The sequence below is a fragment of the Lepisosteus platostomus genome, chromosome 27 (assembly GCF_059453375.1).
Source record: "Lepisosteus platostomus isolate fLepPlt1 chromosome 27, fLepPlt1.hap1, whole genome shotgun sequence".
NCBI lineage: Eukaryota > Metazoa > Chordata > Actinopteri > Semionotiformes > Lepisosteidae > Lepisosteus > Lepisosteus platostomus.
In genome coordinates, this window is record NC_142637.1 from 4420191 (window position 1) to 4442507 (window position 22317).

Genomic DNA, 22317 nt, shown 5'->3' on the forward strand with positions numbered 1-22317 from the left:
AATCATGGCCTCTTAATAATCCCCGTGAACTGGCTTCATCACTTTGTTCTCCTCCCCACTGAGAGCTGGTGTGTGGGCAGCGTTCTGGCGCACTATGGCTGCTGTCGCATCATCCAGGTGGGGCTGCACATTGGTGGTGATGGAGGGGATCCCCATTACCTGTAAAGAGTTTTGAGTGGAGTGTCCAGAAAAGCTCTATATAAGTGTAAGCAATTGAACCTGCTCTGTCTGTCAGCACCCCCTCTGTCCAGATAAGCTCCAGGCCAGTGGCACAGAACCGAGCCTCCTATCTTTCATCCCTGATAGCTGCACTCACTGTCTTGCTAACACCTGTCCTTTTTGGTCGTCCCCCCCTGCCTTCGCTCTCCCACTTGCTCCAGCTGCCTATGTCAGCTCTTGTGTCTCTCTGAGCCTTCACTTGGATCAAGCTTTTGGATTCTTCAGCCTGTCAGGAGGACACACAGGGTAGAATTTAACCAACCTGCTCTAACAACTAGTGCCATGAGGGTAGCCATTGGTTTAAAGATTCACATAAAACCAAGGCACCTCCTACCGTGATCACCATAGTTGGGCAGAGGGAAGAGCTTCACCTACTGGCCTACGAACACCACCTATAGTGGCAACCTGGATTTCCTTGGAGGGCTCCGATCCCAGTACTGAGCAGGCCCAGACTTGCTGAGCTTCTGAGAAATCGGATGAGGACACATTTTGCTGATGCTGATGTTCAGTATCTTCTTGCAAATGTCAAGTAAATGCCATGTATTGTACATACATTTCAGGTTGTTCTATCTGCTGTGCAAGAATTTCACTTACTCACTTTTTGCCAAATGCTAAATGCATACCTGACCCCACTTTGTCCCCAGAAACAGGATTTAATGCACTGCAAAGCACAGTCCCAGATGTACTGATAGTCAGGACTAGATATGCAAAGGAACAATGAATAGGTTTATTACAGGACTAGATATGCAAAGGAACAAGTAACAGGTTTATTCCATGCTGAAAAGAGAAGAGAGAAGACACAACGTTTCGGCTGTGAAGCCGTCTTCAGGTCATACCTAATGCTGTCCTCAGTGTAGTGCGTATGTGGTATGTGTCTGTATCTGGCACAGAGGATTCTAGTTGTCCTACATACAATCAGCTGTGTGGGGCCCCAGGAAACTCTCCACGTTAAAGGAAATCAGGAAGAGGTGTAGAGCAAATAGAATCAGTGGATTAAACAGGCTTCCTGATTCTCAGCCAAATATTTCTCCGGGCTGGACATGCACAGCCACAACACCCAACACTGTTTTTCCTGGAATACCTTCCTGGCTTGATTGATATCACCTGACGGGTGAGGGAGAGTACTGCAATCTCCCTGTTGCCTGAGAGACAGTCAGTGGGCACTTCTGCACGGGTAAGCACAATGGTGAGTTTTACACCAAACATTTCGTCAGGGTGAGTTGCCTTTGTCCTGAAGGTCAAGAAAACATAGTCTCTGGGTTTTGCAGATGTCTAGATACCTTTTGATAATTTGAAAAACATTCTCTAAATTCCCTGGAAGCAGGACGCTGGGAAGACCACAACACTTCAGATGACAGGTGTTGTAAACACAGTGCACCAGAGATTCATTTGGCTGATTAGACCCGAAGATGCTTTTTGTAGAGGTGTGTCACGAAGATCTATTTGACTTTTTAAGGTGAAAATGAAAACCTCCCTGTGTTGTTTTGACTGTAAGACTCTAGTAATTTTCTGCTTTGTCTGAAGTGTAACCAGGGTGCATAATTGCAGCTAGACACAGAGAACAGTGTACACCGAATGATATAAAAGAGCAGTAAGAAAACTACTTTACTTAGAGGTGTAAGGTTCTCCAGAAAGTATTCTTCCTCAAAAGAAATGTTTTAGATTATGTATAATGGATGCAGTGGCATACAGTAATTTGATCTACATTAGCTGTTTGTTTTTGGCGTCTGATCTGAGACAGCGTTTGGGATCTGTTGTATTTCTTTATTGTTTAAAGAACATTTCTCTTTTTAAATGTCAGACCGGTTTTTTTTTTTGGGGGGGGGGTTCTTTTGCTGTGAAAGGATTCACGAGTGAGGGGGCAGACAGGGATTCCGTTTGTGAAAGCGTGAAAGGATATAAATAATTCACATTATTTCGCGTTAAACTGAAAGAAGACCACAGGTTCCTTGAGCATATAAAATTACAAAGCAAATCATACTTAAATTTAATCTTGCCGTTGTTTTTTACTCCATGAAACATCTGAACGCTGCTAAGGGGAATTTTTTTAATAATTATTTTATTATTTTTATTCTGTAGTTGAGAAAAGCAAAGCACTTTTGCGAGATTGAGAGTGAAACAGGCGAAGTAAATAAACTCTCGACGCGACAGTGAGGACCATGAGCTCTCTCCACTTCCCCCTCATTCCACAGTTCAACTCCGGCGGCCTTGGCTCTTTTCCATAAAGGTACTTCAATGGAAAAAGAGGAGTAAAGATGTGTGTTTGGAGCTAATAAGGACACTAACCTTCTTTAAATAATAACAACGGTCTTGGTGTTGATGTGTTAAACAATTCAAGTCTCGTACACAAGAACCCAGCCCCTTCGTTAGCGTAATTTGTTTTTGAAACAACTAGATGGTCTGAACTCGGAAAGCGTCCGTGACAACCAAAATGTTTGCTCTCAACCAGTCCGCCCGCCTCCCAGGAGCTCAGGCGCTACTATATTGGCAAGAGAGCCGCGGCTCTTGCTGACCGATGGAAGAGTTTTCCTTCACATATCTGCTGCTGCAGCCAGAATCGCAACCAGAACTGAAGGGAGGTGGTATCTGTTGTTTAAACCTGTCACTTGCAAAACTTGTTTTGCGAACCAGCGAATATGGAGGTCGCTTATCTCTCGGTATTTCCAAGACCCTGTAGTTTGCATGCCATAATCATATTGTGCAATATATCTAAATTAACTGGAAGACGCTGGCATATAAAAGCAGTCGGATTTATGATATATCCCAAAGTACTTTTTTTATGTGAGCAACTGTCTGGAAGAGGCAATTTAACGAGTTCTTCCGGTTAAATCATCTACCCTCTGCGCTCAAAAATAACCTGAAGAGCGGAGGCATGAGGTGATGCAGTACCTGGCTGTACGTACGTTGTTTGCATAATTGCCAGCAACAAAAATAGCGAGGGAATATGTAATAAAGGGGAAGACCTCGACGAGGGTGGGGTAATGGCATCTGTTGTAGCTGCAATGGCCAGGATACCTCTGCGTTGAGCTATCAGTTCACACACAGCAACGCGAGATCAAACTTGGGTGACTTGTGAGTTAAGGCGTTTGCGCCCAAGTAGAAGCTGAAGAGCCCCACGGAGGAGACTAGCAGCACCAGGTGAAGAACCGAAACCTTTTACTCATTTCGCACGGGTTAGCCGGTTCTTTTCGCATTCTCTAACTGCAACACATGGACAAGGGTGGCTTTCCAATCTCGCAGCTCTTTTTGATCTTGAACTAGTTTATGCTGCAATTGTGTCTTTGCGTTAGTTGGAGCGGAGCGCTCGTGAGCTGAACAAGCACTTCACACTGATACCTTTGCTTTCTTTTTGACGTGTTTTAGAAAGTGGTGCGTTTGAAAACGCTTGGGTTTAAAAAGAGAGCTCACCTTTTAAAGACCGTCATAAACGGATATATTTATCATTCAGCTTCGGTACAGGAAAACAGAAGGAGTACGCGAAGACTGACCTGTTTTCGACAACCAGGGAATTTATTTTTGTAAATAAACGTTACATATTTCAGAGGAGTAGGGGTGTACAGTATAAACTTGGCTGAAGCTGTTTATCTTTTTTTTTTGTCCAGGTTTCTCAACAAAACGTAAAGACTTTATATAGTTTGTCACCATAGAACAAATCCAAATATTGTTCCCTAAAGTTTAAAAGTACAAGAAATAATGAGAAAAAATATTACGATTAAGACTGATGTCTGAAAACTAACGTTTGGGATAATTCAAGACAAGTCATGTTTTTGAACGGTGATTTGCTTAAAGTAAATTAGATTAGATTGCTGAAACTTCATTTATTTTGGAATTCGTGTTATTTCCACTAGAAAAACAGTTATTTGCTCGGGGAATAATTATTGACAGTGATAATAATTATTTAAAACCACCGATGATACTTTGTCAGAGTTTCACAAAGTGCCCTTCTGGGTAAAATCAATTTCTCTATAGTTTTGGGACACAAGAAAAAAAAACTAAAAAGAAAACATTCAACTAGAAAGGGCGTCATCCTTCCTGGAAAATGACAGGGGGTTTCAATTTGATCAACAAACTCAAAAGATCATCTGCCGCTGTTTTCAAAACAGTGGCAGGTGATGGTGCTTCCAAGTAGATTTGGAAATATGAATCAATTATTCAATCACTAATAGCTGTATTCAGCTACAAGACAGAGCGGACGATACAATGTTTTTAATTAATTGTTAATTGCATTTCGTTACAGGGGTGATTTTATCACCCCTCGTATCATTACTGCAAGGCGGATAACGGCGTCTGAAGTTAAAAAGGATTTGCTAATGCTCTCAATTGTAAAAATAGTTCAGCCAGTTAAAACCGCTAGTGAATCTTGTTAGTCGTCTACAACTACCCTCCTTATATTGTCAAGTCAAACTGGCTTTACGCTTAAGTGAAGTTCTTAAAGTTTCACTTAATGTAGTCCGCTATAAACCACACAATTTCAGTCTCTTGAGCCTTGTAGTGATAGCGGTAAACGGTATGGAAAAACTACAAATACACGAAAGAGTGTGCTCGGATATCCAGAGAAAAGGGAACGAGTTCCCAATTACTCAATGAGTGAAGTCTGCACGTCGCACAAATGGGGCGAGGCTTCTGAACTCAAAGATAATTGGAAGTCATGAGGGCTGTAGTCCAGAATCAAGGAAAACCCATCACTGGTACAATATATACTTTTGATTAAGCCAGCATTGGTTACAACGGAATAAACAAAATCGCCTATAAAAAAATGATAAGAAAGCTCCACGGCCGAAACTTTTTTTTTCTTCTCTTTTCAGCATGGAATAAACCTCTTGCTTGTTCCCTTGCAGCCTACGCATGCTGACGCAGCTACCCACCTGAACTACTACAGAAAATGATACCAGTTTTTTAAAACGCCACAGATATCTGAATGTAGAAATCGTCGGCAATACTTGAGCGGTACTCTTCACTGTAAACAGATTTCGGACTTCCCTTTTCATTGAAAACGTTTTTTTTTTTTTGCTCGTGCTATTGAAGTACAAAGGATATTAATCAGGCCGCATCTTCAGTTACTGTTCACCATCTACAACAATACACAGGAGGCGGGCTGGTGCCGGGGGTCAGGGCTGTCATTGGATATGTTTTAGGGAACAAGTAATAGGTTTATTCCATGCTGAAAAGAGAAGAAAGAAAACACAACGTTTCGGCCGCGGAGCCTTCTTCAGGTGTTTTGTGTTAGAAGAAGAAACATGCATGCATTGTGAAACCATTTCCCTCAAACCTCTGCGAAAACAGAACCTAACGCGTACGCTAATTAATATAACAGGACAAGGGCATTACGGTCGTATTAGGACGGCGAGACCTGATTCTGTTTCGTTGTTCCTGAGCCGAAGCAGTTCAGCACATCTTGGCAAGAAATTTAAAACGCATAGCTGCTCGATACCTAAAACACAAAACTGGTTATTCCAGTTCTTCAAGTCAGGTGTTTCATTAGTTCATTTCTTCCGAGGTTAAAATGACCTTGAACGCACCGCTGACTGGAGTCGGTCACTCGGGCGCTGGTCTGGGTCAGAATTAAACCACCAAGACGATAAAAAATGATTTTGCAATATAATGTCATTATGTGATTTTATGAAGTAAGCGTGTTTTGGTGAGTGAATCAGTATTACTTGGAAACGCAAGACACAATTCCGAAAGACTGTTTTATACGAACACAAATATTGAATGAGATGAAGCTGCAGCAAAATAACCTTGCGGAAACGACCGAGATATGGGGACAATGTACATGTTGCGAATAATACGATATGCTCAACCTGGTAAAAAAGAAATGTCTCTGTCCCCATGGGCTATTCGTATAAGTCTGAACCTGCTCCTCTCAGAATTTCGGGGCTGGATATAAAAAGATCGAAAGAAACCAGTGAAAAAGTGAAACACCTCGTCTCCGATCTGAGACAAACACATCTCTTTTGTTTTCCGCATCCGAAAAATAACTTTTTAAACCTGGCATTTTCCAAAAAGTATGTTCTGGCACACCTTATTCGTGGACACTGAACCAAAAGTGGAGAAAGGCGACGCCATTATGAAACTGGACTCGGAAGATCTGCCCGAGAAAACAAAAAGCCTTCAGGCTAAGCTAATGTTTAAGACAAAATCGTTCCTCATTTCTGGAGCGTACAGTAAGTAACGAATAGTCTGCATTTCTGATCGGAAAGGAATGTATTCGCTGAATTAGATTAAGCAGAATGGCTTTATCCCCCCGTGACGTTGACGTCAGAGACTGCAGCCAATGACGCCAAATTCGTTATCATGCCCAGCTGTCAATTCGAGTAACTGTTATGAACTGATTCGAGTACATCAGTAACTGTTATGAAGGGAGGGATGTTTGCCAGAATTAAATAGAAATAGGAAACAAAGCTGGAGATGAGACAGAAGTTTAACAATCTGTTGCTAGTGAAATCTAATTGGAGTGCTTTTACATTGCCTGGAATTTGTTAATTCTTGGGTTTTCTTTCAATACATTAAAATCAAATTACAATTAACACGACCCCACAGGCTACTTGGCCCAGTGGCATTGGTAGGCTTTTTCACAATACAGCCCAAGTTTCTCGTTGCTAAAAAAACGTCCTCACAATTAGGTGACTACGGAAACCACGGACAGGCCTAACGTGTTTGGTCTGTTTTTGGTTTTAATCCTCTCGTGTTGTGGCTGTTGCCTTGATCGAAGAGCAAAATTCAGCCTGCTGAGATTAAAGCGCGAAGCAGCGACTAGGACTCGTGAGATTCTAAAAGATAAACGAAAACAACTCCACTTTCACTGAACTGGAAATGCCAGTATTCTTTCATTCCGAGATAGATTCCAAAGCAAGAAGAAAAACAAACTGCTTCCGTTTAAAACTGGTGACTATAAAGACCCCACCCCAAACACGCACAGCACATGCTTAAATTACAGTGGAAGGTGTAATACCGCAGCAAGGAATCTTTCATCGTAGATGTGTTCTTATTTTATTTAGAAAGATGTAACTGTGCCGTGTGGAATTACAAAATGAATCTCGACGTTTTAGTACCGTATCACCATGGTTTAAAGAAAGTTACCGTTTTTGGTTTGCAATAAAACAATAAAATACATAGAAGGTAAAGAACAACCCTTCATAAAATCGATGAAATACTTATTTAGGCGGGTGAAGGGAGTAGTACTTTATTGATAGGGACCTTCAGACTTAAGTGTTTTCGATATGTAATGGTTTCATTCCCTTTCGGGAGAGGATTTTTTTATTTGTAGCACGCAGGGTAGCGAATAGAAAACGGAAGAAATGGATGGGGGTGGTTTTCAAAAAAAAAAAAGAGATTTACATGACCCGTTTGGTTTTGTTTCTTCCGCCTCTATTTGCCTGTAATATCCTATTGCGTAAGCTGTAGCTAGCCACTTTAAGAAACTGGTATATCAGAGTACGACTATCCAGGGACGGGGACACCCCCAAGGCTGAGGAATCTACCCCTCACATTCCAAAATATTTCCGCATTGTAGTTCGGTTAGACATCATCCAGTCGCTAATGCATGACGCTTTTAACTTGACGCCACTTTTAAAAAGGATCTGCTATGTGCATACCGGTATGGGATGGGGTGTTTTAAGGAATCGGGTGATGAACTGATGAACGGGTTTCTTATTTTTCTCCGGTTCGAGCGTAATTGCTTCTTGTTTGAGGTTTGAATAGTCTCTGCGCGCTGTCCTTCGGGTCCTGCAGCGCTTTTCGGATTTGCAAAAGGAATTAATCTGCTCCCCTATATGGGCCAGTTTTGAAAAGTAAGACGTCTGTACGACTGTAACCCGATGGAGAAAAACGCCGTCTTCAATCACAGCTTGTTCCAGTGATGGTCAGGTTCCATTCCTTTGCCAGTTCAAATTTTCTATTTGTCTTTTTTTTAATTAATAGTAGCTATTACGACTAAACTCTTCTATTATTTTTACCGCAAAAATGTAAAAATAAACACAAGTCTGTTTTCTAATAACATAATACAATTTGAGTTAAACGAATGTACAGTATAAGATCTAATTTCGTGTAATGAAAATGACCAACACATTTCTGTATACGACTGTAGACATAATTGCAGGATGAAAATTGGTATATGTAAGGTACCAACGGAAACGGAATAAGGACGAAATGCAGCCTATATGCTTCTCGCTAAAATTTTAAATCCGATTTCTATACATTTCACTAAGAAGAACGAGAAGGAAACGTTATGTATTACCCTAAACGACTGGTAATATTTGTAGCCCGATTATACAGTAGTTACAGAAAACATGTAGGTGGAACATGTCGTAAAGGTGGCATATCAGAAGACAAAAGAATCCTCTGTTATGTCCAGGGGTTATTTTATAACTGCACATTTGAGATAAATGCCATTATCACTTTTTTTTCTCATTTCATAATCTAATTCTGACCGAGCTGATTCTTCATAGTGCTTCGCTGCAATAAAAAAAAAATCAACGGACTATGAAGACCGTTTAGTTGGATTTTACACTGGCTGTGTCGGTTTGCTACATGTAATAACCAAGACATTTAAAATGAAGTATCTATTCTTTATGGCCGATTAGGGGGGGTTCATTGCAATCTGATCTTAAAACCGACCAAACATTGTATCCGTGTGGGTATGTGGGAATTTAAAGGAGGTTTTGGTTTTACAGTCTATTAAATTGAACCAACGAAGTGAACGGTTAATACAACCTTTGTTGTGAAATGAAGGGAATCCTATTATACATCCGTTTAACTTTTTTATTTAGGAAACCTTTTCTTCAGTCTTGCACTCATGTGCAGCACAGAGCTCTCCAAATGTCTTGACTCTTAGAAAACGAGAAGAACGAACTGTGCTTTGTCTTAAAAATAATGAATGGTCTAAAAAAAATAACTCCCATTGTGAAGCGTCAGGCTCTTCCGGATCTCGCACTCCCTCCTCGCTCCAGAAATCTAGTAGAAATCCGACAGTGTGATCCTAATGAGACACCCCAAATTCACATTTAAGCCGACGAGGTGCGAATGGGTTCAGAGACCATGTTTAGAGCCGTTGTCACTTTTACAAGTCAGGAAGGCAAAGGGTGTTCATGCAACTGCCGCTCCGAGGTGAGGTCAGCGTTCATGCTGCAGGCGCTGCAAGGACACGCTGATCTCAAATGGGCCTTCGATGCGTTTGAAGGTCGATCTTTTTAAAGTGTTTTATGTTCGCGACTCGGGCGAGAACTTCGCCTCCGTTGACCTGGGGCTCTGGTTTCTCTCGCGCAGGTGCCGAGATGCGAAGGTCAGCCCACGTTGTGGAAACGTGCCTGCTGCTGGTGGTGGGAACCCTCTGCATGGTCCTGCTCTTCCAGAGAGGTGACTCCGGGAGAGACCTGCACGTCAGGAGGCAGGACAGCCCGATCGCCGTAAGGGAGCCTCCGGTAACCAAGGGCCAAGGCCAGCTGCAGTGGAAGACGGTGGCCAAGTGTAAGGAGAACACCTCGATGGCCAACATCTCGGGCTTCTCCTCTCTCCCGCCGCACATCAAGGACTTCCTGCGGTACCGTCACTGCCGGAATTTCCCCGTTCTGCTGGACGTGCCGGAGAAGTGCGGCAAGACGCCCCAGGACTCGTCCGACGTCTTCCTGCTGCTGATGATCAAGAGCTCGCCGGCGAACTACGATCGCCGGGAGGTCATCCGCAAGACATGGGGCAGGGAGCGGCGGGAGAACGGCGTGTGGGTGCGCCGCGTCTTCGTCTCGGGGACGGCGGGCCAGGGCAGGGAGAGGCGCAAGCTGAACCGCCTGCTGCAGCTGGAGAACCAGGAGTACCAGGACGTCCTGCAGTGGGACTTCCACGACTCCTTCTACAACCTCACCCTCAAGCAGATCCTCTTCCTGCAGTGGATGCAGGAGCGGTGTCCCCAGGTCCATTTCCTTCTCAACGGGGACGATGATATCTTTGCCAACACCGGCAACATGGTCCAGTTTCTGCAGGGCTCAGGGAGCGGCGCAGGGGACAAGCATCTCTTTGTGGGCCACCTCATCCGGTATGTGGGTCCCATCAGGGAACCTGGGAGCAAGTACTATGTCCCTGTTCAGGTCCAGGAATCAGACTCGTATCCCCCATACTGTGGTGGAGGGGGGTTCCTTCTTTCAGGTTATACAGCCAGGACTATATACAACATGTCCCACTCCATTACTTTTCTGCCCATTGATGATGTCTACATGGGTATGTGCCTACAAAAGGCTGGACTAGAACCCATCTCTCACATTGGAGTGAGAACTGCGGGCTTGCACATCCCTTCCCAAAATGTGGATCCTTATGATCCCTGTTTTTACCGGGAGATTCTCTTAGTGCATCGGTTCTTGCCTTTTGAAATTCTCGTCATGTGGCAGGGGATTAATGAGCCTGGTTTAAAATGTGGCATTTCGGCAACAGTCAACGCCATGCTGTGACAGTGCTTACGACACCATTGAAAGGAGCTTCTTCAAGCCAGATCGAAGTTAGATGAAAGATCCGGCTTTTTTGATCCTCATAGCCCTGAGCCAAAAAAAAGTAGAGGAAATTCTCAATGACGGACAGATAAGCTGAAATCTGAGACATTGCATATTTGCTCCTTTCAGAGAGGTGAAACTGATGCAGGAGCAGGGGAGTCGGTTTACCTAGTGAACTGTAAATTCTAGCCTTTTGATTCCTAATTAACCATTGTTTGTTGGGAGATTGAAAGGGACTACTTTGTCTAAATCACTTTAAATGAAAGCAATAAGACAAAGATGATGCATCATTTACGGTGTTCTGTTTAGACCCTTTACTTGTGGTTTTCAAGTCTGGGTTTGTGTTTCTTGTACTTCTTTGGTACATAAACTGTATTTTGGAAACTCACTATCTATGGAGTGTGTTTCCAAAGTTCTGGCATCAATAAACTCTTTGATGCAAGCCTGTTCTTCATTGTCTGCAAATTGCTGTGGTTAGATGTTATCCAGACTTTCAGCTATCAAGATGATAAGACATTTCATGTTACCTTGAATAAAATGCTATAAAAAATGTTTGATCATAAAGGTTTACACAAGCTTTGCAATTATCATGTAACCAAGTCAATATTTCACCTCCTAGAATTGTTAAATCTAAGCTCTTTCTTGTTTTGTGTGTATTTTGTCAGTAGCCCAGTTGTTTTAATTTTCTTTTTTTTATAAAAAATAAAATTGAGTTCTGATCTTTCTCTCAGCTGCTAAGTAGGAAAGTGTGTTCCACACTAAGATTTAATTCTATTATAATTACCCCCCGTTGCATTACAATGGACAGTCATAACTTCTAGAGGATTGAATTTTCCCAAAAGCAAAGCAGAAAATGTATTGCTTTAAGGAGGTGGGTATTTCTGGGGGGAATATTCGTATGCGTGTGGGCTGATCTGAGGAGCATGTCTGCTTGTCTTCATTCTGTACCTTTCACTTTCTTCCATGTGGAGAAGACAACCCAGCGTGCTCAGCCTTGTCACTTGATGTCATTTTGAATGGATTTGGGCTGATTGGTGTTTTTAACAGGGAAATAAACGTCTGCTAATTACCAACAAGACCTGAGTCTACTTTCCACTGGAGCGTTTTGCCTTAACTACAGTATTTACAATTACAATGAAATAATCATTATGAGCTATAAGCTGAACATCCTGTATGCAGAGGACAATGAATACGGTTTCATACACTGGGAGGTGGTGAAAGTGCACTAGCTCCTAATGGCTTTTTTAAGAGGTGTACTGATTGCTGTGAATAAGAAGAAACGAAAGCAGCTGAGTTCGTGTTGCGGGAAAACATTGCGATTTCAAATTCGGTGGGTAAGAAATGAAAAATACCGAAAACTGAGAAAATAATTGTATAGGATTAAAAAATCTCAGCAAAGTCCCCTTTTTCTATTGTAGTTTTTGTAGCTATTTTGGTTAAAAGATATCAAAGGAGTGAGTCGGTGGGGGGGGGGAGGGGGTTCAGTTTATTTGATCTGTCTCCGATCAAAAGCCTTGTGCTGAGCACAAATTCCCAAATGAGGAATTCTTCCTCTCCGCGCCCCTTACAAGTCACGATTTCTGGAAATAGGTTCAATTGTAGGTAAGAAATTGCAAAAGCAAGGCAGGCTACAGAGAGGAGAGGAGCTCAGTTCAGTCACCCGGCTCTGAAGTGCTGCTGCAGAAAACAGCAGGGGGTGAATTGACAACTCGCTCCCCCAAATGAATTGCACCTCTGTGTGGTTTCCGGCACAATGTACTGTGTGCCCCGTGGTCACTGTGCATGTTCCTGGCATGGCATGAGAGGTTAGTATTGCTGCTAAAGAGGAACTGTTTAAGTGTAAAGCAAAAAAAGTTTGAAAAGACCGAGTGAAAAGAATCGTGCACGTCTTTTTTTTGTAGTTTGCAACCTTCAATTATAAAAACACAATTATTCTTGATCTGCACCTTGTATTTACTGTACAAGTCCTCTTGTGTGTTACAGTATATTAAAGTGAGGTACCCCTTGGTGTCACTGATATTTACTTACTTGGAATGGAATTGAAATATAGAAAAACTCAGATAATTTACTTTTTAGTAGTGTTTAATCCAAAACTGAAATCTGACTAAAGTATATTGTTTTTATAGCTGCACCTAGTTCCTTTTCTTTTTTATTAGATTCTGAGGGTTCTGTTGGTCACATTGCATCCTGTCAATGAGGAAACAATTAAGCAGGAAAATAATTTCCGCTGTATAAAACAATAGAGGTTAATTGGGTCATCTATTACAGTTTTCCTGGCTCAGGCATACAAGAGCACATTTTGCACATTTCATGGATTTTCTGCAGGTCTTATAATAACTTATTAAAATGATATCTACTCAGAGCAGTTTTCTTTCTGTTTGACTTCTTAAAGATCAGAAGTATTAGGCATCACGAGGGGGCATTACTGGCAGTATCTTCTGAAGGCCCTGCCTGGATTGCCTATAGCGCAGTTGCTCCATTCTTCTGGTGCCCATAGTCTTTTGTTGGTGTTTTTTTCTGGCTCCTGGTATTGTGAGCAAAAGCTCAGGAAATTCAAGCTGCCCTTCCAAAGCAAACATGTCTCAGAACTGCAAATGACAAAGAGCTTTGTTATCATGCCTGTAATGGTATGGAAATAGGAAGGAGATATGAACGGCGTGCACTTCAAAGACATTAAAAGATAGAAAAACATATATGTGGGTGGATTTCTAAAGCTGGAAACTGCTCAGTAATAAGTATATACTTTTTTTCCAATGTACAAAAAAGAAGGCTTGAGGTTTTTGGTGCTTTGTTGAGACTCAAAATCTGGTAGAAGCTGAGTTAGGAGGAGGGGATGTCTAATTTTGTCACAGACTGTTCCTGTGAAACTATGTGTGTGTTTTCCGAGATAATCAGATGAGCACAGCAGAATCTGTTTCCTGTGATGTAGGACAGGTCATCAACCCCTCATACTTCACTGTGGCACTGAAAGCAACTGCAAAGCAAAACATAAACTGAAAGTCACTCACTGAGGAATTTCTGATACTTTGAAATGCAGGAATCTCGTACTACTGCAAGAATTATTTGATTAAGTTAGTTTCTCTCCCCTTGGTTCCCTGTGGCGGATCATAAGACAAGAGTAGAATATAGATCTTCTTTTGTTTCTGCTTTTATGATGATTTTTTTCTAAGAAATCCTGTGTCCTATTTTGCCTTTCCCCTTCCAGTGATTGGGAGTGTTGTGGGTTTTTAAATCTCTAACCTATTTAGTAAGTGCTCCAATTGATCACTTTTCAGAAGCTTTTAATTCCTTATTGGATCCAAGTTTTAGAATCCAAGTGCTGGGAAGACAAGTCAGCCTCTGTTGGTACAGACTTTCTCTTTTAGAAGTAATTTCTCATCTTGCAACCAGTTCCATTGTTGCCATGGAAACCTCCATTACACATCTATTGTCTACACCTGTGGGAGTGCCCCCTCCCCCACACCTGTCTCGTTACAACCTACAGACTGGCTCTTGAACAGTTATCACCAAAGTGCTTTGTTTAAGAGGCTTGTGTCTTAGGTAAGGCCTAGAGCGTTTCGTCTTGAACAATGTGGAGGCAGGAGCAAAATCCACTTTCAATATACTGTATATGTGAGTTGATTTTTTTTTTTCTCCATTTTGCGACTGAACCCCTTTTAGGCTGGGTTTTTATTTCAGTATGTTATGTTAATAATGTTGTCAAAGGAACAAGTCTCTCCTATTGAAAACAGACCGTGTTTAGGTTGTATATATCACTATACCCAATGCCCAAGTGAGTTGTGTTATGTAAAAGATTAAGGGCATGTATATACATATAAATACTCTCACTTCCAAAATCCACATGGATTGTTAAAGAATGTGCCACATGTTTCTTGGTGTGTGATATGCACTGCACTAAAAGTAAGTAATAAAACCCTCCTTCAGTATGTTCATTGGAGCTTTAGCTGGTGTAGATACATCTTGCTATAAATTAATAATGAGTGTATTTTTCATTTTAAGATGTGCTATTGCATAATCCAAGTGGGGCTGCACATTAGGGGTGGTGGAGGGGATCCCCATTACCTGTAAAGCACTTTGAGTGGAGTGTCCAGAAGAGCGCTATATAAGTGTGAGGAATTAGTTTAATTATTAAACAAACATAGTTAAATTAGTCACTGTGTTGTCTTCATTCTGTTCCTTGCCTATTAGATCTGTTCACATAGAAGCAAATTGCATCAAAATAAACTGCACACTGCTTTTGTCTGTTCCAGCAGTTACTGGGCCAAGCATGTCAGAGATGTTGATTAAAGTGTGTGCCGCAATATATGGATTCTAGAGTGTTAACGTATTCTGAATTAAGTTTATCTGTGGGGCAAATATGGATACACTCTACGTCCAGGATTGTGTAATAAATTGTATAGATAGCTCAGCAATTGGGACAATATGTCTTTGGCAATGACGTTACAAGAATATTGTTTCCAAGACATCATGTACGTCCTACCAGTCGGATGAGGTCAGAAACATAACATTTGTCATCCTTGACCTTTCACCTCACACCTGCATCCCTACCACTTAGTGACTATGTGCTACAATTCTTAAAGATAAAGCCCTTATATATCATTATGGTGTTGAATTGCAAAGTATTTTTCAAGGCTGCAGTATCAACAAAGTCTCTAAAACATTACAAATATATGATAGGAAGGATAAGAGTGAGGTTTGGATTTCAAAATGCTGATGCATTCAAGATGTTCATCTCTCAGAACAGTATGTGAGCATCAAGTGGATAAACTACGGTTTCTTGACATACAGTACACACATTGTACACACATGACTAATATTACTACTGTTGGAGTACAGCCAAATATCAGGCCTGTTGGAAACATCTTTCCTCTTACAAACAAATGTGCTTTGCTTGACTTATCACAGCCAACTGCTGGCTCTGAGCTACACAAACCACACTGTAAGAAAACCTCCAAATCCCTGGCCACTATGCAGAGTCCAAACTCGAAGCTTGATCCCCCATGTTAAAGAACCCCGAGTGATTTGTACAAACCTAAGGAAATATATGGCCAGAACAATCTGGATCCTTTGATGCCCCAAAAAAAGCTCCCTTAACTACCCATACACACATTTCAGAATATTAAGGGGCCTCTATAATTTCCTATAACCCAAGCAATGGGATGTGAACTAGCCTTCATAAATGGATGCATAAAAGCAAGAAATTGCTTAATAATCACAAGGCAATAGATCACTGGTTGACAAGACCTTATCTGGAAAAACCCCAGCCTTGAGGGACTCAGTACCAAACTGTGATCCTGGGATCGGAACATGCTTTTCTCAGGCCAAGGCTAAGTGGGTCCACGTTGGAATTCCGTGACAGGCCTGCGGTGTCTGTCGTCAATGTCTGGCTACATACCCCAGGCTATATAAACCCTGGAAACAGCCCTTTTGGACATTCCTCAAACGGTTACCCCCGAGAAGGTCCTGTTCTCCGTTTGCCTGGATCTCAGGTCCTCTGGAAGCTACAGAATGCCCCGGTGGTTCTCCTCTTTCCTCTTCCTGCTTGTGGTTTGGCACAGTGGGGCTCGGGCCCAGGACAACCGGGTGAAGCTGTGTGGTCGGGAGTTCATCCGAATGGTGGTGACGTCATGTGGAAGCTCCCGGCTGAAGCGCTCTACTCCAGAATCTGACCAACCCCGAGTTAATCCATACTGTAAGTCAACTGTTTTCATGACTAGAAGATTTGTTTCAAATAGCCATGTAATTCAGAGAGGAGTTCACCGATGTCTACTCTTTGGTACAGTATAAGTTAGCCTGCAGTAGAGGTGAAAAACGTAGAATACATCCAGTATAGATAGATCCAGAATAGATCCAGGAGTCAATGAAGACTAGCAAAAAATTGTGCCCATTGAGGAAGAAGAAGACTAGGTTGGTCATCTGGTTTGAAGACCTTAAGCTGTCTAAAACTCTTCTTAAATGTTCTGGATAAACGCTTCAGAATGCTGTGAGTTTACTTGGTACACCCCAAACTGGGTTATTACCTGGCTCTGTTTGCCTTATCATAGAATGGCTTGAATTTTATCTTCTTTTCTGTTCCCGGTCCATGCTTTGAGTCTAAACTAGCCCAACCCTGTAAGTGTTTTAAGTACCTGAAAATGTCCACTGTTTGAGTTTTCGCTATGTGCTTTTAATAGTTTTGCCTAGGATTATGAACTGCCTATTATATTTAAAATTTGCTATGCTTAAAGAAGGAATGATAAGGATTTCAATTAGAATGTGAAGTGCCTTCTGAATGTCCATGCCTCCTCAGCACTACTCACAATAATGAATGCTTTGCTTGTATTGATTCTAAGTGTTCACATCCCCGGGGCCCTGAACGATTTTTATGGGTTAACACTTGAACGTATGTACGTTGTCCGTGTGTTTTCAGGGAAGCTCCTGGAACGGCTCACCAGTGATGAACTCAATGACTGGGAGGATCCAGGAACCAGCGTGACGACCATGACGTGGAGCCCTCCGGCAGGCGACCTTGCGGGGGAGCCTGGCCCCCTCCCTCCCCAGGAGCGCGCCGGTTCAATGTCACGCGTTCCCAGAGAGTCCAGAGCCGAGGGGGATCCGAGCGTGCCAGCACAGACCTTCCTTTCCCTCACAGGGCCCTCCCGGTCCAGGCGGGAAGCGGGCCCGGCAGGGGTGTGCTGCAGGTCAGGCTGTACCATGAGCGAGCTGGTACAGTACTGCTGAGCAGCCTTTGAAACGCTTGGCAGGATCTACAGCCCCGATTGCAGATAAAGGCTCCTGCAATATAGAATCTATAGAATCACCTGTTTTGTTTTATCTCGTGAACAATTGAATAGGCTTAAGTAATTCCAGTGCAGAAACGTGCTAGGCGAATGCTAAAAGTATGAAATAGTGACCTGTATATTTTTTTAGCACAATTTTATCTTTCTTATTCAGAGCCAATAGATCCGATTCGAAGGGCAAACCTCCCAGTTCTTGGATAAAAGCGGTGTGAACACAAACCTTGTCAAATCCTTTGATCAAGAATCTCATGTAAGACTGCCACATTGTTCCAGAAGGGAAACTACTGTTCAGAGTAATTAATCAGATATGGCCAGACACAGATGCCTCTATAAGAAGGTTGCAGCTTCCTGTGTAGGCATGAAAAGGGTTATGGAATCATGTGTTCAATGGATTGTTAAAGAATGATCAATTGTCTGTAATTTTCAGTCCTGCTGCTGACTGATGGGAGTCTGGCATTGGTGGAAAGTCTGAGCAGCTTTGAAGTTAGTTATTTTAAGATGGGGCAGGGAGTCAGTAAAACCAAGCTTGGAAATGCTAGGTGCTGTTCCAATCTACGCACAGGGCACTTCTGATAGGTTAGGCATCTGAATGAAACTGGATTTAGTGGTTAGGAAGATTAACATTATGAATGATTCTTCATGTTCAATGGGAATCCTTAACTGTTCAGGTCTGAGGCTTAGAAAGTAGCAAACTCAAAGGACAAAGTCCTCTTGTCCAGGCTGTGACTAGTACTTTTTTATCTTCTTATTAGAGCGCAAACTAAGGTAGAATCATATCATGCTCGTTTGCACAATGATCAGATTAGATTACCGTGCAATTTGTTTTCCATTGGATAGATGAATGTAAGAGTAATCCAAAATGTGACCTTAAAAAATACATACTGTTCTTATTTGCATAAAAAAAGGAAATTAACCTGAATCAGCTTGGATGTGGTGAATCTTAATGATATGGCAGCAAAATAAAAATAAAAAACAAACAATAATTATTGAAAAGCCTTTTTATTATAAAAATATGTATGCTCTATAATCTTTTCTCCTTGCCTAACAATCATTCTCCTGAGAATCCCTCATTCTTTTTAAAAGTTACATGTATTTCATTTAATAGAAGAACACAGAATGATGAATGAGAATGCTAACCATTATGTTCCAGTTTGCCTTTTCAAATCACTCAACATGAACTGTTACACCTTTGCTTGGGATGTGCATTCTGTATCACATTCTTTGTCAGAGGTCTCTGCCATTGCTCAAAATCGTTCATGGTTGATTTCAGTGAAATGTTCTAACCATAAACATAAAAAGAACAGGTATATCTGTTCAGTAGTTTAAAAATGTATCCTTATCCATTATTCAACACACAGCAATAAAGCACTATTTACAGCAGTCTGTACCAGCACACAGGTTAAGGCAAACAATTCCTTAACTGACAGGTCAGTCAGCTGTTTTTAGAACACGAATATTGAATTGTTTTTAGAATAGAATATTTCAATTGCCTTGCACATCCCACTTCAGTCTAGCAGTTGGCTGTGGGTTAGTGCAGGCCTTAATTTTGCTTCTGTAGTCCATGCGTGACACTCATGGTTCTCATGCTGGAGGTGCCCTGCACTGTAACGAGGACTATGGTGTGGCTGAACACATGGTTACTGCTTGATTGGGGATAAACTAGTCAAGCATAATCTCATCTTCCTTCCTCCCCACCCACACCCTTGTAGCAGCTCCCTAGCTCATTCCTTGTGCAAGTGAGAGGTGGGTTTTGGTCAGCTTGCAGTCAGGCTGCTATTCTCTCAGCTAATAGAGTCATGCTAAAAAAGCTCTAATAAGCTCTATTGCATTCATCAGGATCTGCCCTAATCACTGAACAGCAGTGACAGGCAGATATCCTGTATTTTTACTTTTTGAGAGTGAGGCCTTTTGGCAGTTTTGCCCATGGATAAAGCATGGTTCCCTCCTCATATCTCTTCAGAAACAGCATTTAAAAAGAAATGTGTGCTTTCCATTCTGCAATGCAAGAACCCACCAAGAACATTTGGTATTTGCTCTGCAAAAGTAGCCAACTACACAGTATAACGACATTTGACAAAAATGTTTAACACCTTCTGATTCAATAATGTACACCGCCATAAATGAAGAATTTGTTCTCTTAGCTAAGCTAATAACTGTCATAATTGGTTTCTAACACTGTATTTGCCACACAAATCCATTCTAGTAATCCTAGTAATCCCCATCTCTGAACTGGCTTCATCACTCTGCTTTCCTCCCCACTGAGTGCCTGTGTGTGGTGAGCAGACTGGTGCACTATGGCTGCTGTTGCATGTTGCGTCATTGAACGTCTCTTAATTTTTCACACATCAAAAGAATTGTCAAAACTCTCTCGCGATATAGTTACGATGTAAAGCACTAGGTTGACAGCATTGTGCCATACTTCTTTGATATGACCAAATTTTCAAAAGCACATGGCTAATTTTACCATAATTGTGTTGAGCCTATGTAAAATGAAAGGAAACCTAACAGACGCTATAAAGAAAGGTGACTTCATATAAATTGTAAAAAAAACAACACACAAAATAACCATTTACGTAACAAATGCTTGACACAATACTGCATAAAAAAAGTTTTTGTTTGAGATCTTTATAGCAATAGTTTCCAGCCCTCTTCCTGGGAGACCCTGCGTCTTCTGTTTTTCATTCCATCTGAGCTGGTAATCACTGGTGCTAATTGCTGCCTTTAACTGATTGGTTTGCTTGTTTTGTTTCAGTCTTTGGTTTCAATAATGCTCTACTTCAAGTGCATTGCTCAAACAGCTGTAGAATACAAAACGTCAGGCAAGCTTTCCTCTACAGGTTTATGAAATCACTTCATCAGTGATCAATCTATGACGATCACACACAGGTGAGCATGACCAGGTGTGAAACAGTCCTCCCACTGAGGTGACCAATTGGTTATATTTTACACCCGAATCACTGATTATTTCAACATTTTAGCAGCCACACTTGAATAAGGGACATTTTGAAACTCATAAATTGGGAGAAGGTGGAGACCAAACCCAATCTCTTCTCAACCTTTTAAAAGCTTTACAGCAAATTTAAAAGTATACCTCAAACAGAAAATGGAAATCAATCAATCAATCAATCAATCAATCAATCAATCAATTAGTCCGGGGCTAAGAACCCAGCTTGCACAAAAACCAGAAGACAGACTACAGGAAGCACTGCTCTGTGGGGTCACTCAGCCCTTTGAGCCATCTCTGTCATCCTGGAGGCTGGTTTCAATCTGTTCCCCCAGCTGTGAGAAGCTAGGCCTGTCCTCGGTGTGGTAGGCCCAACATTTCAGCATCATTCCATACACCTGCAGGGCAAAGTACAGATTTATCTGCTAGAAATGTTCTAAGTGTTTTGGGATCTTCTCAGCTTTTATCTGTCAAGCTCTTCTGATAACTATCATCTAGCAGCAATACATATTTTTCTTCTTTTTTTTTTTTACAATTGCTTTCTGATTTTGTTTAGGTTGTTTTATTGCATTTACTGGTAGAAAAATTCCCCTGAGTATTTTGTATTGGTGTTTTTTTTTAAATTGGAGAATTACAAAATATTTGTAAGTGCAAATAAATTTGATATGTCTAAGAAGAAGATTCTCCCAGGACTGGGTATTTACATAGCTTTTTTTTTTTAGAAAGTCCACTTTTCAACTGGTGTTGATGGGACAGATGAAACTCCTCTGATACCTTAAATACATTAAGATGGCAAAATTGTAAAAAAATACTGTAGTGACTAAACATTTCAAAAGGGGGGGGGGAAGGAGACTGCTGTATATCATACAACACTGATGTGAATTTTGACAAGTACAAAGAGATTAACACAGGAAGTAGAGGCTAATGCCATAGTTCTCGCTTGGTGAGTCTGAGCTGCAAAAATGTCTATAAATGGATGTAAATGAGGGTCTGCATGTATATGATGATTCTATGTTGTTATCAGAGCAATGAATGCATACAGTAAAAGAGCAAACTGAATGCTAGGAACTGTGAATTTAAAGGGAAATCATGCTCAGGAATTACAGTGCTTTGATAACACCTATTTTAGATCTGTTTTTTGTTATCATACTTCTAAAAGACCATAATAGTCTTGCAATAAGTTCAAAGAAGAATGAAGAGTCTTACAGGTTGTAGGAACTAAATATCTTTAGCGTATTTATTTTATAAACAATGAGACTGAGAATAGAAATATGTAAAATCCTTAGGATTGTTTCTGGAGATAACCCAGGGGAATATTTTAGATTCAGGTGTGAAAGAAGGAGATAGCTTGGGATCCATTTCGGCCAGACAACAGGAAACCCTTACAGGATCCGAGTGCCAGGGAGAGAATTCTGTGAGGAAGAGGTTGGCTGAAATTTTAAATGTTAGTTGTTGCTAAACTACCGAATGAGATAGGTGGCCCTTAGTCTGGCATACTTTCTTATTGTCACGCATGTGGAGAGTCCTATGTGTTACAAAGCATTTCATTACAGGTTTTGAAATACCTCACAGCTACTTGGATGTTAGAAACTCCAGCCACTAGGACTACAGCTGATTGTGGAGGGGTAGGGGTGGGGTGTTGGCTCACCTTTGGAGGACACTGTGAGGGAGCTGGCAGCCTCCAGTTGTTCTTCAGGAGATCGACGAGGTGCATTGAGATGGAGGGGCCCTGCAGATCATGGCCAATCTGCTGCAGACACATCTGCAATCCAAATTTAAGAACACGCCTTTCGTTAATGCCTGTCTTTCTGTACATCCTGTACAGCACACCTGGGTCAGCAGTTGAACTGATTGCTACAGTTTTAAAGGCAATAAACACTTTATGACTGAACCCTCTACA

The 22317-nt window shown here is 41.6% G+C and overlaps 3 protein-coding genes across 8 annotated transcripts in view; 2 read left to right on the forward strand and 1 right to left on the reverse strand.

Annotated features, from left to right (window-relative positions):
• The first annotated feature begins 1368 nt into the window (after positions 1-1368).
• Positions 1369-11770, forward strand: LOC148639064 (N-acetyllactosaminide beta-1,3-N-acetylglucosaminyltransferase 3-like). Of its 6 annotated transcripts, none has more exons than XM_088622298.1 (2): positions 1369-1393; positions 9484-11770. In XM_088622298.1, the coding sequence occupies exon 2, from the start codon at positions 9492-9494 to the stop codon at positions 10653-10655; it is 1164 nt and encodes a 387-aa protein (XP_088478424.1). In that variant the 5' UTR covers positions 1369-1393; positions 9484-9491; the 3' UTR covers positions 10656-11770. The 6 variants fall into 6 exon arrangements, with proteins under 6 accessions (XP_088478424.1, XP_088478421.1, XP_088478419.1 ...); XM_088622295.1 differs by having other exon boundaries at positions 1381-1405; XM_088622293.1 differs by lacking the exon at positions 1369-1393 and adding an exon at positions 2795-3357.
• A 4342-nt stretch (positions 11771-16112) lies between these two features.
• insl3 (insulin-like 3 (Leydig cell)) lies at positions 16113-18337 on the forward strand. The gene is made up of 2 exons (XM_088621756.1): positions 16113-16386; positions 17104-18337. The coding sequence occupies exons 1-2, from the start codon at positions 16203-16205 to the stop codon at positions 17412-17414; spliced, it is 495 nt and encodes a 164-aa protein (XP_088477882.1). The 5' UTR covers positions 16113-16202; the 3' UTR covers positions 17415-18337.
• Positions 18338-18456: 119 nt separating this feature from the next.
• Positions 18457-22317, reverse strand: part of jak3 (Janus kinase 3 (a protein tyrosine kinase, leukocyte)) — a 29915-nt gene continuing 26054 nt past the window's right edge. The window contains exons 23-24 of the mRNA XM_088621755.1: positions 22066-22179; positions 18457-20815 (exon numbers count right to left, since the gene is read on the reverse strand). Of these exons, the coding sequence (XP_088477881.1) occupies positions 20696-20815; positions 22066-22179 (234 nt within the window). The 3' untranslated portion in view covers positions 18457-20695. The remainder of the gene's footprint in view (positions 20816-22065; positions 22180-22317) is intronic.